This window comes from Solanum lycopersicum, chromosome 10, assembly GCF_036512215.1.
Source record: "Solanum lycopersicum chromosome 10, SLM_r2.1".
NCBI classification, from domain to species: Eukaryota; Viridiplantae; Streptophyta; class Magnoliopsida; order Solanales; family Solanaceae; genus Solanum; species Solanum lycopersicum.
The window spans coordinates 1,920,095-1,941,401 of record NC_090809.1 but is presented as its reverse complement, the minus strand read 5'-3'; the positions used below and the strand labels follow the sequence as shown (position 1 = coordinate 1,941,401).

The 21,307-nt window shown below is 35.2% G+C and overlaps 2 protein-coding genes, 1 long non-coding RNA gene and 1 other non-coding gene across 4 annotated transcripts; all 4 read right to left on the bottom strand.

Moving 5' to 3' along the window:
• Window positions 1-1,451: 1,451 nt before the first annotated feature.
• On the bottom strand, window positions 1,452-3,862 carry LOC109121315 (uncharacterized). Its single transcript, XR_011212195.1, has 2 exons — window positions 3,427-3,862; window positions 1,452-3,354 (listed from the first exon to the last, which is right to left on the bottom strand). It is a non-coding gene; the product is annotated as an uncharacterized lncRNA (long non-coding RNA).
• Window positions 3,863-7,084: 3,222 nt separating this feature from the next.
• Window positions 7,085-9,617, bottom strand: LOC101266873 (TPR repeat-containing thioredoxin TTL4-like). Its single transcript, XM_069290452.1, has 7 exons — window positions 8,998-9,617; window positions 8,726-8,921; window positions 8,475-8,656; window positions 8,074-8,407; window positions 7,796-7,979; window positions 7,613-7,719; window positions 7,085-7,490 (listed from the first exon to the last, which is right to left on the bottom strand). The coding sequence occupies exons 1-7, from the start codon at window positions 9,615-9,617 to the stop codon at window positions 7,329-7,331; spliced, it is 1,785 nt and encodes a 594-aa protein (XP_069146553.1). The 3' UTR covers window positions 7,085-7,328.
• Window positions 9,618-16,421: 6,804 nt separating this feature from the next.
• On the bottom strand, window positions 16,422-20,302 carry LOC101267166 (inactive TPR repeat-containing thioredoxin TTL3-like). The gene is made up of 8 exons (XM_010328813.4): window positions 20,091-20,302; window positions 19,174-19,811; window positions 18,094-18,289; window positions 17,837-18,018; window positions 17,425-17,758; window positions 17,149-17,332; window positions 16,966-17,072; window positions 16,422-16,840 (listed from the first exon to the last, which is right to left on the bottom strand). Exons 2-8 carry the CDS (start codon window positions 19,797-19,799, stop codon window positions 16,679-16,681), a joined length of 1,791 nt encoding a protein of 596 aa, XP_010327115.1. The 5' UTR covers window positions 19,800-19,811; window positions 20,091-20,302; the 3' UTR covers window positions 16,422-16,678.
• Window positions 20,303-20,976: 674 nt separating this feature from the next.
• LOC112939945 (U6 spliceosomal RNA) lies at window positions 20,977-21,079 on the bottom strand. The gene has a single exon (XR_003244176.2). It is a non-coding gene; the product is annotated as a U6 spliceosomal RNA (small nuclear RNA).
• Between the last annotated feature and the right edge of the window lie 228 nt (window positions 21,080-21,307).

Below are 21,307 nucleotides of genomic sequence, written 5' to 3'. Positions count from 1 at the left end.
CAAACCGATCATGAATATCTGCAGGTTTGATAATGCCTGTGCTGCAATTGAAAGAGCTGCACAAGTTCCGGGGCTGCGATTGGATTTCCTGCATCAGTCAGTATGTTAACTCAACAACTACTGTAGGTGCATCTGTGGTCTATTTTGATGAATTATCCAACTACGGATACCTTGAGCGCCAAATGTCGTTCAGTAATTTTTCTCAAGGTAAACGATCATAGGCAACGCGTCGTGCTTTTCAGGCAGACGGGAACACCTAGACTCTAAGCCGCTATTATATTTCTTACAATGCACAACAGGGGAAATGAAGAAAACTCGTACTAATTTTATCTGTTTTCTACTGAAAACGGAGCCCAGCAATCGCTACAGCAGAGAAAATTACATCAAATAAGAAACAATCACGATGCACGATCATTTTACTTTCGAGTTTCAACAATTAATTTAACAGTAAATCGGTCATACATTCACGATCTAATATCCACATCAGAGTACATAACATAAAATCTACATGTAAAGCACACTGCGTCGCTGTTCTTTAAGTACACAATCAAGAATCAATATGAATATGACATTTAACAAACTTCACGAAATCAACTCCAATGAAAATACAAACAAGTCCTAGCTTCAAACTTAAACATTTTTCGCATAATCTGGTAAGATAGAAATTATAGCAATAACATAAACATGTGCATCGCGATACTCATTTTCAATTATAAGACGACACACATGTACATTATAAATGTTTTCAGCTGTATGCAGAGTCAAATTACTCCACTCATGCTTAGATGATCACGATAAAAAAATTGCGAAAGAAACTCCAGAGAAAAGAGAAAATAAATAACTGAATTCGATTATACAACGGATAATACAAAATTCAAAATCTGGTGCCTTTGAATTTGAAGACATTATATAAAATACAGATGAATATTCAAGCAACCATAAGAGAATTCCTCTGAATTTTCATACTAATCTCCAGGGAAATCTCCGTGTAATTAACATTTTTCTTATAGCGAAGATTGTACTAAGGGCCCACAAAAGTAACCTCTTTGTTTTCACAAAGATAGAAATAATGTTGTATATACGCCATTTTTGTCAAAATTTATTTATGAGATTTCACGGGATAAATTGTTATTGTTATTGTAATTTATTACTCTCTCATTTTAAAAAGAATAATCTTCCTTCGTTTTATCCTGTTTAATAAAAATGCTCCTTTCCCTTTTAATAATATTTTAGTTTCAACTTTTCACGTGGCATGTTTAATATCACGAAATTAAAAAAATATTTTGATATATTTGACGTAACTTAAATTTAGCACCAAAAAATTTAAAAATCTTCTTTATTTTTTTTTTATATATCATACCAAATCAAACTAAATCATTTTTTAAAAAAAGGAGAAGCAAACAACAATTATAAAGTTGAGGACAAAGTGAGTATGTAGCAAGACAAGTGAATAGGTGAAAAATGACGACTTTTATTGATAGAACGCTTATTCAGCTATATATTGCTGTAAAATCAAAGAAGTCGGAAAAGAAATGAATGAATGAACGAATGTATACTAGACTTTCCCTCTGAGAAGCAGAATGAAATGTCAACTATGCTCCTAATCAAACACTCCAACACCTCTCTCGATTTGGGACAAGCGATACCATCACGAGTCTGTCATACTTGTACATCTTAAATGTAGGTAGTGTTTTAATGTTCTCTGCTGCAGCGATTGCTGGGCTTTGTTCCACGTCCACCTTCCGTATAGAAAAAAAATATACATTACTATGATTTTTTTTTTAATTCATTCCTATACGCGTTGCCTATGATTGTTTACCTTGAGGAAAGCTTACTGAACTATATTTGATGCTTAACGTATCCATTACTAAGGACATCTGCTCGCATTGTTCGTTGGATGCTTCTTTAAGAAGGATCGCAGATGTAGCTTGAGTAGAGTTGTATAGTAAAAATGATATAACGGAGATTAAGATATTAGCTATGCAGGAAAGTCTACCGTATAATGTAATTGCAGCGCGGAACTTGTCAAGATCCAAAACCTTGCCAACAAATGTCCTATTTTGAACATCTTCTCCTCGTGACTTGTTTGATTCGATTCGGGAATGGAATAAAAAATCAGCAACCTCTCTGTCATGTGGAAGTTCCTGCTGCAGAATCTCATAATCTCTCACAGCATCAGCCCATCTTTCCAGCTAGGGAAGAGGGTCTGATAGACCCCTCAACTTTGTCATTTGGAGCTGATATACCCCTCGTTATAAAAGTGGCTCATATATGTCCTTACCGTTATACAAACGGCTCACATATACCCCTATTGTTACAAAATGGCTCACATATGCCCTTCATTTAACGGAAGTTAAAAAATTAGTTTTAAATTTATATTTGTTACTTCTAATTTTTTTTAAAAAAATTATTTAGGCCGTATATATGATTCTTCTATCAAAGTTCAAGGTATATTTTAATTTTTTTCATACATAAATTATTTTTTGACTTCTTTTATTATAATTATTTGAGTTTCTTATTTTTATTTTGTTTTTTTTCTTTCATTCCTTAGTTTAAAGAAAAAAAACTTAAACTATTTTTTTCTGTGTATTGTAATTAAATTTCGTATTTGAAGAAAAAATTTGGTCATCTACAATAAGTTTTACAAGAATATCAGTGAAAAATAAATAAATTTGATTATCAAAATAATAATTATAAATTATTCATTGAAATAAAAAAAAGTCAAAAAACTTATGTTTGACTAGGATTAAATTTACTTATATGGGATTATATTTTTTAGAAAATAAAAATAAAAATTTAGATTAAAATTATTATTTTTTTAATTTCCGTTAGAGAGGATTAGGGTATATGTGAGTCATTTGTCTACAAGTAGGGGTATATATGAGCCACTTTTATAACGAGGGGTATATCAGCTCTAAATGACAAAGTTGAGGGGTATATCAGACCCTTTTCCTTTCCAGCTATAATCCATTGCATATATACGATCAAATTTTATGATTTTCGTAGTAAGATTTAAAGGTGGAATGTCCGTCGATCACCTTGACATTTGATGCAGCTTTTCGAGAAAGAGAGCATGATTGCGATCATCCAAAGATTTTTCCCACTGTTTAAGTTTATACCAGCAAGCTGCTTCTATCGCAGTAGAGAATCGAATTCAAAGAATCACGAGACAGCCCGTCCCCATAAGCACTACAAGCTTCTATACATTGAAGATCAATTTGTGCATCTCTTTCAATCGCAGCATACACATTGTCAAACCTGCAGAGATTCATGATCAACTTGTCCAACTCCGCTCCGTCTGGTGTTTGATCTACCGAAAATAAACACTTCCTTGCATTTTCAGCAAATCCTAAACTGTAAACAGGGGAATAATTTAAATTCAAAATCAGGGGCAGTGAGGGGCCAAAAAAAAAAAAAGAAACTTACAATACTAACAATGATCCTATACGCTGGTGTGCTCGTGGAGCTAATTCTTCACATTCTTTCAATGCTTCCGGTATTGGATTTAGACCCATTAACGACCGCAGCTCGATTACAATGCAATCTTCCATCGCCCGGAGAAATTGCTATAGCTTTGTCATAAAAATACAATTCTTCTAAAAAATTACCTTTCGATTTCAATTCTTCCGAATTAATCTTCCAATTGGATTCCGGTGTATCACTACCGGAAACCTGACGAGTTTTCAGAGTAGCTCCAGAAGGCATTATGCTCCCGTACCCATACATTTCGGGTATCATCTCATTGTATACCATTGATAAGGTCATAATGGACATCCACAAAAATTGTTTAGCCAAAAACAAGTTTGGATATTGTATCACCAAAAGTCTATGGACTATAACACAAGAAAATTAGTAAATTTGGTTTTTAACCAATGGGGCTCGTTTGAAGTTGAAAAAAATCCGTATGTATGCCTGTCGGAACCAACTCACGCCATTCATAAAGTCCTAATAGACGTTTTTGAAATTTTGTGGCCAAAGATATGTTGGGATTACGTATCACCAAAAATCCATGACCTATAGAATATGAAATTCATTAAATCTAGATTTTCCTGCATTGGGCTTGTTTAAACTTGAAAATGCGTCTTTTTGCCCCTAGGACAAATCCACGCCATTAATAAAGTCATAGCGGATGTCTATGAGAATTTTTGCCAAAAATAAGTCGGGATCACGTATCACCAAAAATTTATGGACTATCACAAAAATCGATAAATTTGTTTTTTTTCCATATTTGGGCTCGTTTGTATTTAAAAATGCGTTTATTTTCCCCTCGCAACCAACTCACTCCATTAATAAGATCATAATTAACCCCCGTAAAAACATTTCGACAAAAAACAAGTTGAGATCACATATCACCAAAAATCCATGAACTAGCACATGAAAATCGGAAAATTTCATTTTTCCCGCATTAGGAATCGTTTGAACTTGAAAATACATCTGTTTTCTCCTAATGACAAACTCACCCCATTTAAAAGGTCGTATTGGACGTTCATTAAATTTTTTGGCAAAAAACAACTCGGGATCACGTATAATAAAAAAATTAATGGACTATAGCAAATTAAAATCTATAAATTTGGTTTTCCCCGCAATGGGTTCTTTTGAAATTGAAAATGCAGCAGTTTTCTCCTCAGAACCAACTAAGCCACTATTAGATCGTAGCGGACGTCCATGAAATTTTTAGCCAAAAACAAGTCAAGATCATGCATCACCAGAAGTTCATTTACTATAGAACATGAAAATAAGTAAATTTAGTTCTTAGCGCATTGGAGCTCATTTGAAGTTGAAAATGCATCTGATTGCCCCTAGGAACCAACTTATGCCTTCATAGTCGTATTAGATATCCATGCAATTTTTTTGCCAAAGACAAGTTGGAATCAGATATCACTAAAAATCCATGGCCTATAGAATATGAAATTTCGTAAATTTGGTTTTTCTCATACTGGAGTTAGTTTGAACTGAAAATGTGTCATTGTGCCCTGCAGGACAAACTCATGCAATTTATAAAGTCATAACGGATGTCTGAAATTTTTTGGCCAAAAACAAGTTGGGATCACTTATCACCAAAAATTCATGGCTTATAACATAGGAAAATCAGTAAAAAAATTCGCGTTGGGTCTCGATTGAACTTTAAGTGCATCAATTTTTCCCTTTGAACCAATTCACACCATTGATAAGGTCATAATGGACGTCCTTGAAAATTTTGGCCAAGAACAAGTCGGGATCACGTATCACCGAAATTCTATGGGCTATAGTACACGAAAATCGCTAAATTTGGTTTTTCAACTAGAAAATGAGTTCATTGGCCCCTCGAACCAACTCACGCCATTAATAAGGTCATAACAGATTTCCATGTAAAATTTCAGCCAAAAACAATTCAGGATTACATATCACCATAAAACAATGGACATAACACATGAAAATCGGCAATTTTTGTTTTCCCGCATTGGGCTTGTTGTTTGTTTGCCTCTCCGAACAAACCTAGGCCATTAAATAAGGTCATAATGGACATCTATGAAAATTTTTGATAAAAAACAAGTCGGGATCACGTATCACCGAAAATCCAAGGTCTCTCGTGTTCATAAGACAATCTTTTATTTTTAAGTTATCATTTGGTTTATTTATTTTTATTCATATTCATTTATTACCAACACTTTTACTAATGTCTTTACAAGTACCCCGAGGTGCTCCTTAGCTATTCGAATTAGGTTCGAATATTACTCTTATTCATTATTGTATATTATTGACGGTAGGCAAATTTAGGCCGATTTCTATATTATTGTTTTATAATATTACTTGTGTATACATGTTTATTATATTTGTACCTTATTTTATTCACCTCCTCAATTTGAAAAAAATGAACTCAGTTGGGAACCACAATTGTGGATTTCGAATGGTGTCTAACCACTTCCCTTCGAAATAACTTGAACCCCATACTTAGAATCAATTGATTTCGCAGACTTTCTTTTAAGTTAATTGGTTTCCTAGTTTTCCTAAAAAATTAGGTGGCGACTCCCTTTTTCCTTTAAACCCCTTTAACCTTTTTATCCTTTAAAAATTCTTTTAACAATTTTTTAATTAAATCGCCGCGACGTTACCCCCGTTCAAAGGGTGTCAACAGGACCAATTCACATTAATAAGGGTCTCATTGAAAGCCCACAAAAAAATTTCGGACAAGAATTGTCGAGATCAGTTATTACCCAAAATTCATGGACTAAAAAAAGATAAATTTAGTCATTCCCACTCTGGGCCTCATTTGAAGTTGAAAATGCAGATGTTTGCCCCTTGCGATCAACTCATGCTATTAATAAGGTCGTAAGACACCCACAAGAAATTTCGATAAAAAATAAGTCAAAATCACGTATCATAAAAAAATCCATGGACTATAGCTTGCAAAATCAATTAGTTCAATTTTTCCGCTTTGGGGATCGTTTGAACTTGAAAATGTGTCTGTTTGCCCATTTGGACCAACTCATTTAATTAATATGGTTGTAACAAACGTCCATGAAAATTGTTGGCCAAAAACAAGTTGAGATCACATATCAATAAACATTCGTGGACTATTGAACACGAAAATCACTAAAAAAAATTTGTGAACATGAAAATACCGACATTTATCCCTTGGAACAAACACACACCATTTAATAGGTCGTCAAAGACGCCCACAAAAAAAAAATAGCCAAAAAACTGTCGAGCACACATAGCACCCTAAATTCATGGACTATAACACATGAAAAATAGAAAAAATTCATATTTCCGGTTCTGAGCCCCATTTGATCCCAAAATACTGATGCTTTCCCCTTTGAACTAATGCACGCCATTTAATAGGTCGTCGCGGACATCCACCAAAAGTTAGTTTTTATCTATGAAACAAGAGTTGAGAATATTACAAAATTTCAAGTTTTAAGTAATTTGTACACAATCACTGGTAGTGTGTCTTTCTCTTATTTTGAGGGTCGGACCATAGAGTAACACGGTGAATACGTATACGTCGAAGAAGACATAGTAGACTTGATCATCGACAACAAGTAATTCCACAGGTCGCATAACGTATTCTCCATTTGAAACACGAAGAAACAAGACAAAGGAATAGGGAAAAATGACAACTTTTATTAACCAGATATGTTTATCTAAATCGAATTAGCACATTTACTTTCTCTTCTTTCTAACTCTTCAGCTATATATTGCCGCAAAATAACTAATGCTAAGAATATCAAAAAGGTACGAATGGAAGGAGTATCGGAAATGGGGAATGAATGAACGAGGGTAAAAACGGAGACTAGACTTTCCCTCTGTAGACCACGAACAACCATATGGTATATGTAAAATCCTTTCTAGATGGGACATAAGAGGGTGTCCCTAATCGAGAACTCCAACAAATCTGGAGTTGCGGTAACCATATCCACCTTACAACTGCCGTCCTTGTAAAGCTTAAATGTAGATGCTACTGTAATATTCTCTGCTGTAGCGATTGCTGGGCTCTGTTTCATGTCCACCTTCAGTAGAAAACAGATAAATTAGTACGAGTTTTCTTCATTGTATGAAATATAATAGCGGCGTAGAGTCTAGGTGTTCCTGTCTGCCTGAAAAGCACGACGTGTTGACTTTGATTGTTTACCTTGAGAAAAATTACTGAATGATATTTGGCGCTCAAGGTACCCATGACGTAGGACTTCCACGTGCATAGTGGATCGGATAATTCATGAAAATAGACCACAGATGCACCTACAGTAGTTGTTGAGTTATATAGTAAATGATATAAGGAAGAGGTTAACATACTGACTGATGCAGGAAAGCCTACCAGATGCAATCGCAGCCCGGAACTTGTCAACATCTGAAACCAACTCCACCATGCCATTACCTTCTCTGTGTGACTTCGTTAATTCAGCTCGGGCATGGGATAAATTTTCAGCAACCTCTTCGCTACTTGGAAGTTCCTGCCACAGAATCTCATAATCTCTCACAGCGTCAGCCCATCTTCCCAGCTATAATGCATTGCATACGATCAAATTTATGATTTTTGCAGAAAAAGTAAAAAGAAAAAATTACGTACGATTTAAAGGTGGCATGGCATGTCACCTTGATATTTGAGGCAGCTTTTCGTAAAAGAGCTTTAGTATGTTGTGGCCGGATAAGGAGAGCACGGTTGCAATCATCCAAAGATTTTTCCCACTTTTTAAGTTTATACCAGCAAGCTGCTCTATTGCAGTAGAGAATCGGATCCAAAGAATCACACGAAAGCCCTTCACCGTAAGCACTACAAGCTTCTATATATCTTCCAGATTTAAATAACTCGTTTCCAAGAGAACGAGCTCGCCCCACCAACCTCATGTTTTTTAGTAAACCAATAACTTCACTACTTTGAAGATCAACTTGTGCAGCTCTTTCAATCGCAGCACACGCATTATCAAACCTGCAGATATTCATGATTGGTTCGGTTAACTCGTACTATGACTTTTTATTATTATAAATAAACTCACTTTCCAAGAGTGTTCTCGATCTGAGCTTGGACAAATAATATGTATGCTTCAGATATCATCCCGAAAATTTTTGACTTGTATGCTCTCGCAGATGCCTCATACATCTTAGCTTTATACATCCACAATTCAGCATCCGTTAATTGATGTAGCTTCAAATGAGCTTCCGCTTGACACGCAAATAGCTGTATCATCAATTCAATATCAGAACCAACATTTCATCTCATCCGGCCACAACGTGATTGATTAATTACCTGAGCAGACGCCTCAGCTCCACGACTAGTTGCTGCTTCAGCTTCTTTTAACACACTCGTCCATTCTCCAAGTCTCCGAGCCTCAGTGCATTTATTGATATGGTTCTCTACTGTTTCCAACTTGTGCAACTCTGCTTCGTCTGGTATCTGATTTAGCGAAAATAAACACTTCCTTGCATTTTCAACATGTCCTAAACTGTAAACAATACGAATAATTCAAATTTCAAAATCAGGGGCAGAGCGAAAAAAAGAAAAAAAAAAAGAAAACTTACCTAAGTAACAATGATCCTAATCGCTGGTGTGCTCGAACATATGCTGGAGCTAATCTAATGGCTTCTTCACATTCTTTCAATGCTTCCGGCATTCGCTTAAGACCCATCAATGCAGCAGCTCGATTACAACGCAATCTTCCATCACTCGGAGAAATTGCTATAGCTTTGTCATAAAAATATAATGCTTCTAAAAAATTACCCTTCTTGTAATTCTCATTACCTTTCGCTTTCAATTCTTCCGAATTAATTTTCAAACTGGATTCCGGCGTATCACTACTGGAAACCCCACAGGTTCTCCGAGTAGCTCCGGCAGGCATTATGCTCCCGTACCCATACATTCCCGGTATCATCTCATTATCACTTAACACAGTCCTAACTGGCTTACTACGCATCCCAGTTATCACCTTACCGGACGGGCAAATATTGCCAGCCGGAACTATTTCAACTCTAGATGAACTCGAACTTGAACCCGAACCCGAATTTCCAGTACCGGAAGAACTCACACTCTGACCTGATGAACCTGTAGTACTACAACTCATTCGGGTCCTCAACGTTGAACCCAGTTTGAGTATTCGAGGATCGTCATTTTTCATCCGATCAGCTAAAGGGGTAGAATTCATATCAGAATTTCGATTTTTTCTATATAATTCAACAATGTACATACAAGGTTTCAAATAGAAGATGAAAAAGTCTCTTTTATACTACATAGTGATGATTTTAATAGGAAAATAGTTAGCTTTTATATGGCTAGTATTTATTTTTTATTGTGACTTGTTCAAATCATATTTTTGTGAAATAGTTTTGAAGATTTCAAACTAGTATATCTCATCTAATTTGAGTATTTTTACAAACAAAACTTTAGCAAATTGTAAATACAACATATTAATATGTTTCAACATGAAAATGCGTTTGTTGTCCCTCGAGACCAACTCACGTCGTTAATAAGGTCGTAACATATGTTTATGAAATTTTTTTGACCAAAAATAAGTCGGGACTGTATCTCCAGAAATTCATGAGCTATAGCACACGAAGATTGGTAAATTTGTTTTATCTACGTTGGGGCTCATTTGAACTTGAAAATGCATTCGTTTTCCCCTCAGAAACAACTCACGTCATTAATAAGGTCATTACGCACGTCCATGAAAAATTCGAGCCAAAAATTAATAGGGATCATGTATCACAAAAAATTTCTGGACTATATATAACACAAAAATAGATAAAAATTGGTTTTTAGTGTTTTGAGGCTCGTTTGAACTTGAAAATGCATCTTCTTGCCCCTCAAGACCAACTCACGCCATTAGTAAGGTCGTATTTGACTTCCATGAAATTTTTGACTAAAAAGAAGTCAGGATCACGTATCACTAAAAATTCATAGACTACATGAAAATCAATAAATTTGGTTTTTAGCTCTTTGGAGCTCGTTTGAACTTAAAAATGCGTCGTAACAGATGTCCATAGGAAATTGCGGTGAAAAATAAATCGGGATCACGTTTTACCAAAAATCCATAGACTATAGCACACGAAAATCGATAAATTTAGTTTTTTTCCCCTTTGGGGCCCGCTTGAATAATGCGTCCATTTTCCCCTCGGGACCAACTCAAGCCATTAATAAGATCGTAATTGACTTTCATGAAAAAATTGGCCAAAAACAAGTCGGGACCACGTATTACCAAAAATCCATGAACTAGCACAAGAAACTCAAAAAAATTGGTTTTTCCTGCATTAGGACTCGTTTCTACTTGAAAATACGTCTGTTTTTCCCTCGGGACGAACTCACACATTTAACAATGCCATAGCGGACGACTTTGAAGAATAACAACCTAAAATAAGTCCGGATCATGTATCACCAATAATTCATGGACTGTAACACACAAAAATCGATAAATTTAATTTTCCCCTGTTGGGGCTCATTTGAGCTTGAAGCTACAAAAGTTTGCCCCTCGGGACAAACTCACGCAATTAGTAAGAGTCGTAGCAGACGTGTATGAAAATTTCAGCCAAAACTTAGTTGGAATCACGTATCACCAAAAATGAGTATGTTTTACCCGCAGGAAAAAGTCACATTATTAATAAGGCCTTAACAGGCGTTCATAAGAAATTTCAACCAAAAAAAAAGAATTCATGATCACGTATCACCAAAAATCAATGGACTGTAGTACATAAAAATTGATAAATACCATTTTTCCCGCATTAGGGATCGTTTGAACTTGAAAATGCATTTGGTTTCAACTCAAACCAACTCACGTCATTAATAAGGTCGTAACATGTGTCCATGAAAATTTAAAAAAAAAAACAAGTCGGGATCACGTATCATCAAGAATTCATTGACTAAAGCACACGAAAATCAATTTATTTAGATTTTACTTGTTTGGGTTCGTTTAAACATGAAATGTGTGTGTATTACCCTCAAGACGTACTCATTTCCAAAAATAAAGTCATAATGGACGTCCATAAAAATCTTTGGCTAAAAACAATTCGATATCATATATCACCAAAAATTAGTGAACTATTTTCCCCCATTAAGGCTCATTTGAAATTGAAAATGAATTTTTTTACCCCTCGGGACCAACTCGCGCCATTAATAAGGTTGTAACACACGTCTATGAAAAATTTTGACCAATAAAAAGTCGAGATCATGTATCACAAAAAATATGTGGAAAATTGCATAAGAAAATCGATAAATTCAGTTTTTCCTGCATTGGGGCTCGTTTGAACTTGAAAATGCATTTGCTTGTCCCTTGAGACCAACTCACAGTACAAATAAGGTTGTAATAGACGTCCATGAAAAAGTATGGCAAAAAACAAGTCAGGATCATATATAACTAAATATCCATGGACTATTGCACACGAAAATGGATAAATTTGGTTTTTCCTGCAATAGGGCTTATTTGAACTTGGAAATGCGTATGTTTGCCTCTCAAAACAAACTCACACCATTATTAAAGTCGTAATGGATGTCTATGAAAACTTTCGACCAAAAATAAATCGAGATCATGTTTTACCGAAAATTCGTGGAATATAGCACACGAAAATTGATAAATTTGGTTTTTGCCGAATTAGGGCTCGATTAAAATTGAAATGCATCTATTTTACCTTAGACCAAATCGAACAATTTATATGGTCATAATGTACGTCCATAAAAAATTTCGGCCAAAACAAGTCGAGATCATGCATCACCAAAAAATCATTGACTACACTACATGAAAATTGGTAATTTGGTTTTTTTCCCTATTGGAGCTCGTTTGAACTTGAAAATGCATATTTTTCCACTCTGAATCAACTGACGCCATTAATAAGGTTGTAAAGGATGTCCATGAAAATGTTTGGCCGAAAACAAGTCGAGATCACATATCACAAAAAATGCATGGACTATATAGCATATGAAAATTGGTAGATTTGGTTTGTACCTCTTTAAGGCTATCTTGAACTTGAAATTATTTTTTTTCCAACGAGATCAACTCACTCCATTAATAAGGCCGTAATGAACATCTATAAAAAAGTTCAATAAAAAACAAGTCGAGATCATGTTTCACCATGAATCCATAAATTATAGTGCACAAAAATTGATAAATTTGGTTTATCTTGCAAAGAGGCTCGGTTGAGATTGAAAATGAGTGTGTTCAGAGGCGGATCTAGGATTTGGAGGCCGTGGGTGCCGCATTATTCAAGTGAGATAAGCGGGTCGGTTGCTTTAATTTTGGGTTATAATCGAGTTATTTTTTATTTTTTCTTTTTTATAAACAAATCGATTAAACATGCATGTTGCTAATATTATTTTTCAGATATATGAGATTAGAGTTAACTAAACAATTCAATTTTTATTTCTTTTTAGGAATTAGGGCCTTATTCACTGAAACTTTGAGGAATAAGGAATAAAAGAGATTTTTCACATTAAAATTTGAGTTTGTATAAACTATCTAATAGAGTTAACTTAATATATTCGTGTGTTGTTGCAAATATATAACAAAGAGAATACAAAATTTAGTCAATCTCATCCTACTTAGCAAGAACGTTGGTTAAGATCAAAAGAACCTTTATATTAAAAGAATTATAATAATATTCATCGTTTTTAAAACTTATGTTTCTTAAAATTACTATTTAAATGTATTCTTAATAATATTTGATAATTCACTAATAATTAATTGATAAATATAAACACACGACACTCATATTATGAGATCTTTAATTAGTGAAAGAGAAAGTAAAAGAACTTAAGAATTAATTATGGTGAATAAGATTCATTAATAGGCAAGGTTCGAACTTGCTGCTTGGGTGGCAAACTGCCTGATTTGGCAATCGGACTATTCACCATATACTTCAGTGGGTGGCAAAGACAGTATATAATTAGTTTCTTACACATATATACATATATATACGAAATTTTTTCCGAGATCAGTGGGTGTCGTGGCACCCCCACGGTTACCTATAGATCCGCCACTGAGTGTGTTTACCCTCGGGACAAACTCAGACCATTAATATGGTCATACCAGACGCCCATGAATAACTTTGGTAAAAAACAAGTCGGGATCATGTATGGACTATAGCTAACAAAATCGCTAAATTTTGTTTTTCCCGCATTAGGGCTCGTTTAAACTTGAGTATGCGTCTGTCTACCATCGAGACCAACTCTCGCCATTAATTAGGTCGTAATAGACGCCCATGAAAAATTTCGGCCAAAACAAGTTGATATTATGAATCACCAGAATTCCATTGACTATATAATGAAAATCTAATAAATTTGAATTTTTTCGCTTTGGGCTTGTTTGAACTTGAAAATGCGTTCGTTTTCCCCTTAAAAAAAAACTCACACCATTAATAAGGTCGTAACAGACGTCCATGAAAAACTCTGACCAAAAATTAGTCGGGATCACATATCACAAAAAAATCATGGATTGTAACCCAAATATTAGATAAATTTGGTTTTAGCGTTTTGAGGCTCGTTTGAACTTAAAAATGGATATTTTTGTCCTTCGGAAACAACTCACGCCATTAATAAGGTTGTAATGGACTTCCATGAAAATATTTTGCCAAAAAAAGTCAGGATCATGTATCACCAAAAATCCATAGACTACACGGAAGTCGGTAAATTTAGTTTTTAGTGCTTTGAGGCTTGTTTGAACTTGGAAATGTGTCTCTTTGCCCCTCGGGACTAATTCACGCCATTAATAAGGTCGTACAAATGTCCACGAAAAATTGTGGTGAAAAATAAATCGGAATCATGTTTCACCAAAAATACATAGTCTATAGCACACGAAAATCGATAAATTTAATTTTTTCCTCATTGGGGCTCGTTTGAATAATGCGTCAAATTTTCCCCTCTGGGCCAACTCTCGCCAAACAAGATAGCAACTGAATTTTATGAAAAAATTTGGCAAAAAAAGAAGTCGGAATTCCGTATCGTCAAAAATTCATAGACTATAGCACATGAAAATTGATAAATTTAGTTTTTCCCCCATTGAGACTCGTTTGAACTTTTAAATTCATCTATTTTTTTCTCCGGACCAACTCACGCCACTAATTATGTCATAAGACGTCCATGAAAATTTTAGGTCAAAACTAATTCAGGGTCACGTATCACAAATAAATCATTGACAATAGCATACAAAAATGGTAAATTTAGTTTTTTCCATATTGGAGCTTGTTTGAACTTGAAAATTCGTTTTTTTGCTCGTCGAGACCAATTCGCGCCATTGATAAGGTTGTAATGGACGTCCATAAAAGATTTCGGCAGAAAAAAAATTGGGATGATGTATTACATCAACCATTAATAAGGTCGTAACTGACGTTCATGATAAATTTTGGCTAAAAAAAGTTGGGATCACGTATCACCAAAATTCATGGACTATAGTACACAAATAATCGATAAATTTGGTTTTTCCTGTATTAGGGTTGCCTTTCAGAAATAATTAGATCATAACAGAAGTCTATGAAAATTTTCGGCTAAACACAAATCAGGATCAAGTATCACCAAAAATCTATGGACTATAATACACAAAAATTGATATATTTAGTTTTTCCTGAATTGGGGCTCGTTTGAACTTGAAAATATGCTTGTTTGTCCCTCGGGACAAACTCACGCTAATAAATAAGGTTGTAATGGATGTACTTGAAAATTTTAAGTCAAAAACAAGTCGGGATCACGTATCAGCAAAAATTTAAGAAGTATAGCATACAAAAATCGGTAAATTTGGTTTATCCTGCATTGCGACTCGTTTGAACTTGAAAATGCGGTTGTTTGCCCCTCTAGAATAGCTCACACCATTAATCAGGTCGTAACAGACTTCCATGAAAAATTTTGGCAAAAAAACAAGTTGGAATTCTGTATCACAAAAAAATCATGAACTATAGCACACGAAAATTGGTAAATTTCCCGCATTGGACTCGTTTGAACTTGAAATTCATCTGTTTTCCACTCAGGTGCAACTCACACACGCCATTAAATAGTTCATAACAAACGTCCATGAAAAGTTTTGATCAAAACCAAGTCGGGGTCATATATCACAAAAAAAGCATTGACTCTTATATATCACACAAAAATGGTAAATTTAGTTTTTTCACATAGTCACGTAAAAGATAAATTTGGTCATTCCTGCTCTGGGCCTCATTTGAAGTTGAAAATGCATACGTTTGTCTTTCGCGATCAACTCACGCCATTAATAAGGTCGTAAGACATCCATAAGTTTTGGCCAAAAATAAGTCGGAATCACGTACCATAAAAATCCATTAATTTGATTTTTTCCGCTTTGGGGATCGTTTAAACTTGAAAATGCGTCTGTTTGCCCGTCTGGACCAACTCACTTAATTAACATGGTTGTTACATACGTCCATGAGAAATTTCGGCCAAAAACAAGTCGAGATCACATATCACCAAAAATCTATGGACTATTGAACACGAAAACCAGTAAAAATTTCTGTGAACATGAAAATACCGATATTTATCCCTTTGAACCGACACATACCATTTAATAGGTCGTCACAGATGTCCACGGAAAATTTTAGCCAAAAAAACAGTTGAGTGCACATATCGCCCTAAATTCATCGACTATAACACATCAAAAATGAAAAAAATCGTATCTCCAATTCCGAGCCCCATTTGATCTCAAAATACTTATGTTTGCCCCTTTGAACTAAATCCACGCCATTTAATATGTCAGTCACAGATACCCACCAAAAAGTTAGTTTTATCAATGAAACAAGAGTAGAGAATATTACAAAATTTCAAGTGTAACGTAATTTGTACACAATCACTGGTAGTGTGTCTTTCTCTTATTTTGGACCTTTTCTACACTGTTGTGTCCTTTTCCAAAACTGATAGGATTGAGGGCTAGACCATAGAGTAACACAGTGAATACGTATGCCATCGAAGAATAAATCTAATGTAATTCCACAGGTCGCATAAAGTACTCTATTTGAAACAAGACAAATGAATAGGAAAATATGACAAACTTTTATTCACCAGACATACACAACAGTAGTTTGTGTATACATGTTTATTTAACTCCAATTAGCACAGTTACTTTCTCTTCTTTCTAACTCTTCAGCTATATATTGCCGCAAAATCACTAATGCTAAAAATGTCAAAAAGGTACGAATGGAAGGAGTATCGGAGATGGGTAAAAAAGGAGACTAGACTTTCCCTCTGTAGACCACGAACAACCATATGGTATATGTAAAATCCTTTCTAGATGGGATCTAAGAGGGTGTCCTTAATCAAGAAATCCAAAAAATCTGGAATTGCAGTAACCGTATCCACCTGACGATTGCCATCCTTGTAAAGCTTAAATGTAGGTGCTACTGTAACTTTCTCTGCTGTAGCAATTGCTGGGCTCTGTTCCATGTCCACCTTCAGTAGAAAACATAAGAAAAAAATACAAATTAGTATGAGTTTTCTTCATTCCCCTGTTGTGCATATAATAGCAGCTTAGAGTCTAGGTGTTCCCGTCTGCCTGAAAAGCAATGATTGTTTACCTTGAGAAAAATTACTGAACGATATTTGGCGCTCAAGTTATCCATGACCGAGGACATCCACGTTCCTTGTGGTTTGGATAATTCATCAAAACAGACCACAGATGCACCTACAGTAGTTGTTAAGTTATATAGTAAATGATGTAAGGAGGAGGTTAACATATTGACCGATGCTGGAAAGCCTACCAGATGCAATCGCAGCCCGGAACTTGTCAAGATCTGAAACCAACTCCACCTTGCCATTACCTTCTCTGCGTGACTTCCTTAATTCAGCTCGGGCATGGGATAAATTTTCAGCAACCTCTTCGTTACTTGGGAGTTCCTGCCGCAGAATCTCATAATCTCTCACAGCATCAGCCCATCTTTCCAGCTATAATGCATTGGATACGATCAAATTTATGATTTTTGCAGAAAAAGTAAAAAGAAGCAATTATGATTTAAAGGTGGGGCATGGCATGTCACCTTGATATTTGAGGCAGCTTTTCGAAAAAGAGCTTTAGTATATTGTGGCCGGATAAGGAGAGCATGGGTGCAATCATCCAAAGATTTTTCCCACTCTCCAAGTTTAAACCAGCAATTTGCTCTATTGTAGTAGAGAACTGAATTTGAAGAATCAAGCAAGATCCCTTCCCCATAAGCAGTACAAGCTTGTGCATATCTTTTAGCATTAAAATGCTCGTTGCCATGAGTACGAGCTTTACCCACCAGCCTCATGTTTTTGAGTTTACCAGTAACTTCAGCACTTTGAAGATCAATTCTTGCAGCTCTTTCAATGGCAGTACACGCATCATCAAACCTGCAGATATTCAAGGATCATAATATGGCTGAACCTCTTTTATTTCTATGTTACAACCTATGGAATACTGATACTCACTTTCCAAGACTGCTGTCAATCTGAGCTTGGACAAAGAATATGTATGCTTCAGAGAGCATTCCAAAAATTTTTGACCGGCATTCTGTGGCAGATAGCTCATACGTCCTAGCTTTATAAATCCACAATTCTGCATCCTTTAATTGGTGCAGCTTCAAATGAGCTTCCGCTTGACATGCAAACAGCTGTGAATTCAATATCAGCACTTGAATTTTCATTCTCCGGTTCGTCACAGAATGTAACCACTAAAGATGCTTTACCTGAGGAGACGCATCAGCTCCAGAAGTAGTTGCTGCAACAGCTTTTTTTAACATAGTCGTCCAATCTTCAGATCTCCGGGCTACAGCGCATTTGCCGATATGTTCCTCCACTGCCTGCAACTTCTCCAACGTGGCTTGATCTGGTTTCTGATCCAGGCAATGTAAGTACTCCCTTGCATTTTCAACCTGTCCTAAACTGCAAGTTTTACAGGAATGAGATTCAGATAAGGAATTGACCGAATGCTGTGGCAAGTTCAATTATAAACTGTAAAGAAACAAAGAGGTTTGATAATAGAATTGATGGTGGAAGCTACCAACAAAGAGGGGAAAAGAAAGGGAAAAACACAACTTCTCGGAGAACAATAGAACTAAAATAACAAAACACCGAAACAGAAAATAGTTGATGGTAAAGTGCAGCCCGTTGGCACCAATCAACCATGTCCTGCATCGAGTTTGACATTTCAATGGTAATATACATACACAAAAAACATCAATCAAGAAAGTTTTACATTAGCAAATAACAAGGCCAGCAAAGATAAGCAAAATAACACATTTCCCGCGTAATATAACCTACAGAAAATTCACCACGTTTTCAATATGCGAACGGTCATGTAGATTCTAAAGATTTGTACATTATATATCACTTGCCTAAGTAACAAAGATAGTCAAAGATTTGTTGATAACTGATTCGCAAACACATATGGATTCTAAAGGTTGTATCGCCCTTTTTATATCACTTACCTAAGTAACAAGATAATCAATTATCGTATTTAACACTTAATCTCCTATACATTTGTTAACTGATTCGCGAACACACACACATAGACTCTAAACATTTCAACAATTTATAATCACTTACCTAAGTAGCACAGATTAGCACATTACAATTCACCACATTTCCAAGATTCGTTTATAACTGATTCGCGAACACTCATACGCACAGATTCTAAACAGTTGAACCTTTTATATCACTTACCTAAGTGGCAAAAATAACCAAATATAGCACGTAATTTACGATAAATTTCACAAGATTCATTGATCACGGATTCGCGAACACACAATAAAGATTATATCACTTACCAAAGTAGCAAAGTTCCCAAACGCTGGTGTGCTCGAACATATGCTGGAGATAATCTAATGGCTTCTTCACATTCCTTCACTGCTTCAATTATTCGCTTAAGACCCATTAACGCAGCAGCTCGATTACAATGAAATCTACCATCGCGCGGAGAAATTGCTATAGCTTTATCATAAAGACTCAACGCTTCTGCAAAATTACCCTTCCTGTAAATCTCATTCGCTTGTGTATTCAACTCCTCCGCACAACGGGTTCTCTGCATTGCACCACCAGGCATTATGCTTCCATAGCCGTAAATTCCGGGTATCATCTTACTGTCATTTAACACAGTCCTTTCCGGCTTACAACGCATCCCAGTTATCACGTTACCGGACGGGCAAATATTGCCGGGGGGAACTATTTTAATTCTGTTTGAACCCGACGAACTCGAAGAACTCACATTCCGACCTGATCCCGATGCAGATGAACCCGAAGTGCTCGTTGTATTACTAGAACTCATTCCACTCCTTAATGTTGAAACAGGTGAACCCAGTTTCAGTATTCGAGGATCGCCTTCCTCAAATCTCATCTGATCAGCTGAAGAGCTTGAACCCTTTTCAGAATCACTCTTCTTTTTAGAACCCCACATTTTTTTTTGAACCTACAATGTTAGAAAATTGAAAACTAATCAATAACAACAAAATGGAAAAAAAAAATCGCTTCGAAGAAGAAGAAGAAGAACAAGGACGGAGAAAAAAATGGGTTCAAACAGAATTTCTCTAAAACCCCATAAAATAATCTCCTCTTCTTCTTCTATACACATACAATTCAACAAGCTAAGATGATTTTTGAACAAATATATATACATATATCCCTTTAGAACTTCAATTTTGAACTGGGTTTTTCTTATAATTGAAAAAAATTGACTAAAACAACTTACAATGTTAGAGAATTCAAAACTGCATATCAATCATCAACAACAACAAAATGGAGAAAAAAAATGGCTCTGAAGACGAAAAACTTGGGGCAAAAGAAAGATGGGGATCTCGTGATTTCAATGGTGGAAACAAAGAACGAATGTCAGCTTTTTTCTAGAGAGAGAAACAAGCGGTTTACAGAGAGCGGTTAACAGAGCTCTCTGTATACTGTTACAGAGAATTGTTGAAGAAGGAGGAGAAAGGAGGTACTATTTATATACTACAACATGTATTAAACTAATTATTATTTTTTAATTATTATGATTTTAATTAATTTTTTCAAATATATTTTCTAAAACTAATTATTAATTAATTTAAGTTTTTGTTTGTCTCACTTGTTAGTGTAAGCTTGTTCATATTTTTTTTATAAGAGTCGCGATAAGATAATAGTTAATTTCATGTGACTCTGTTCAAAATTTCAGTAAAGAATTAAAAGGATTGCGATAAGATCATAATAATCTGACTGACTGTAATAAAATGACTGATGGTTTTCTTTCACATGGACGGTTTCGAGTTTGAGTAAAGAGGGGAGGGTCGCGATAAGATGACAATTATCTTCAGATAACCGGTTACAAATTTTGAGTGAAAAAAGTCTTCAGATTATTGGTTCCAATTAAATCTGAATAAAGAAGAAGCGTAGCGACAAACTGATAGTCAGGATAAAACTAACTGATCATGATGAATACAATTATTATGGTTATTGTCGAGATATGACGTAGATGACTTTAAATCATATTGTGTTAAATAGTCAAATACAGTCAGTGAGAATTTATTTACTCTATTTATGATGAATGATGATTCATATAGCCGATTTGAAAATTTACATTTGATTTGTTTAATTCCTTTATTAGGAATCACTATGTACACTTGTATAGTGCGTGTGATCCTTGCACAGGGATCATGCTAATCTTTTCCGTATCGTTCCAATTTTATCGGATTGTCCCCTGGTATAGATTTGCTCATATTATCAATGGAAATAGATTTTTATTTAAAAAAAATAGGAAAAGGAACAAATATACTCTGAGCTAACGTAAATGACGTATAAATATTCTCCGTCATACTTCTGGGACATTAGTGACTCTGACGCTCAAAAACTAGCACACATATACATTTTATACTAACAGATATACACGTGTCATAATCATATCCACCGATCCAATATTTATTAAATATTGGATCG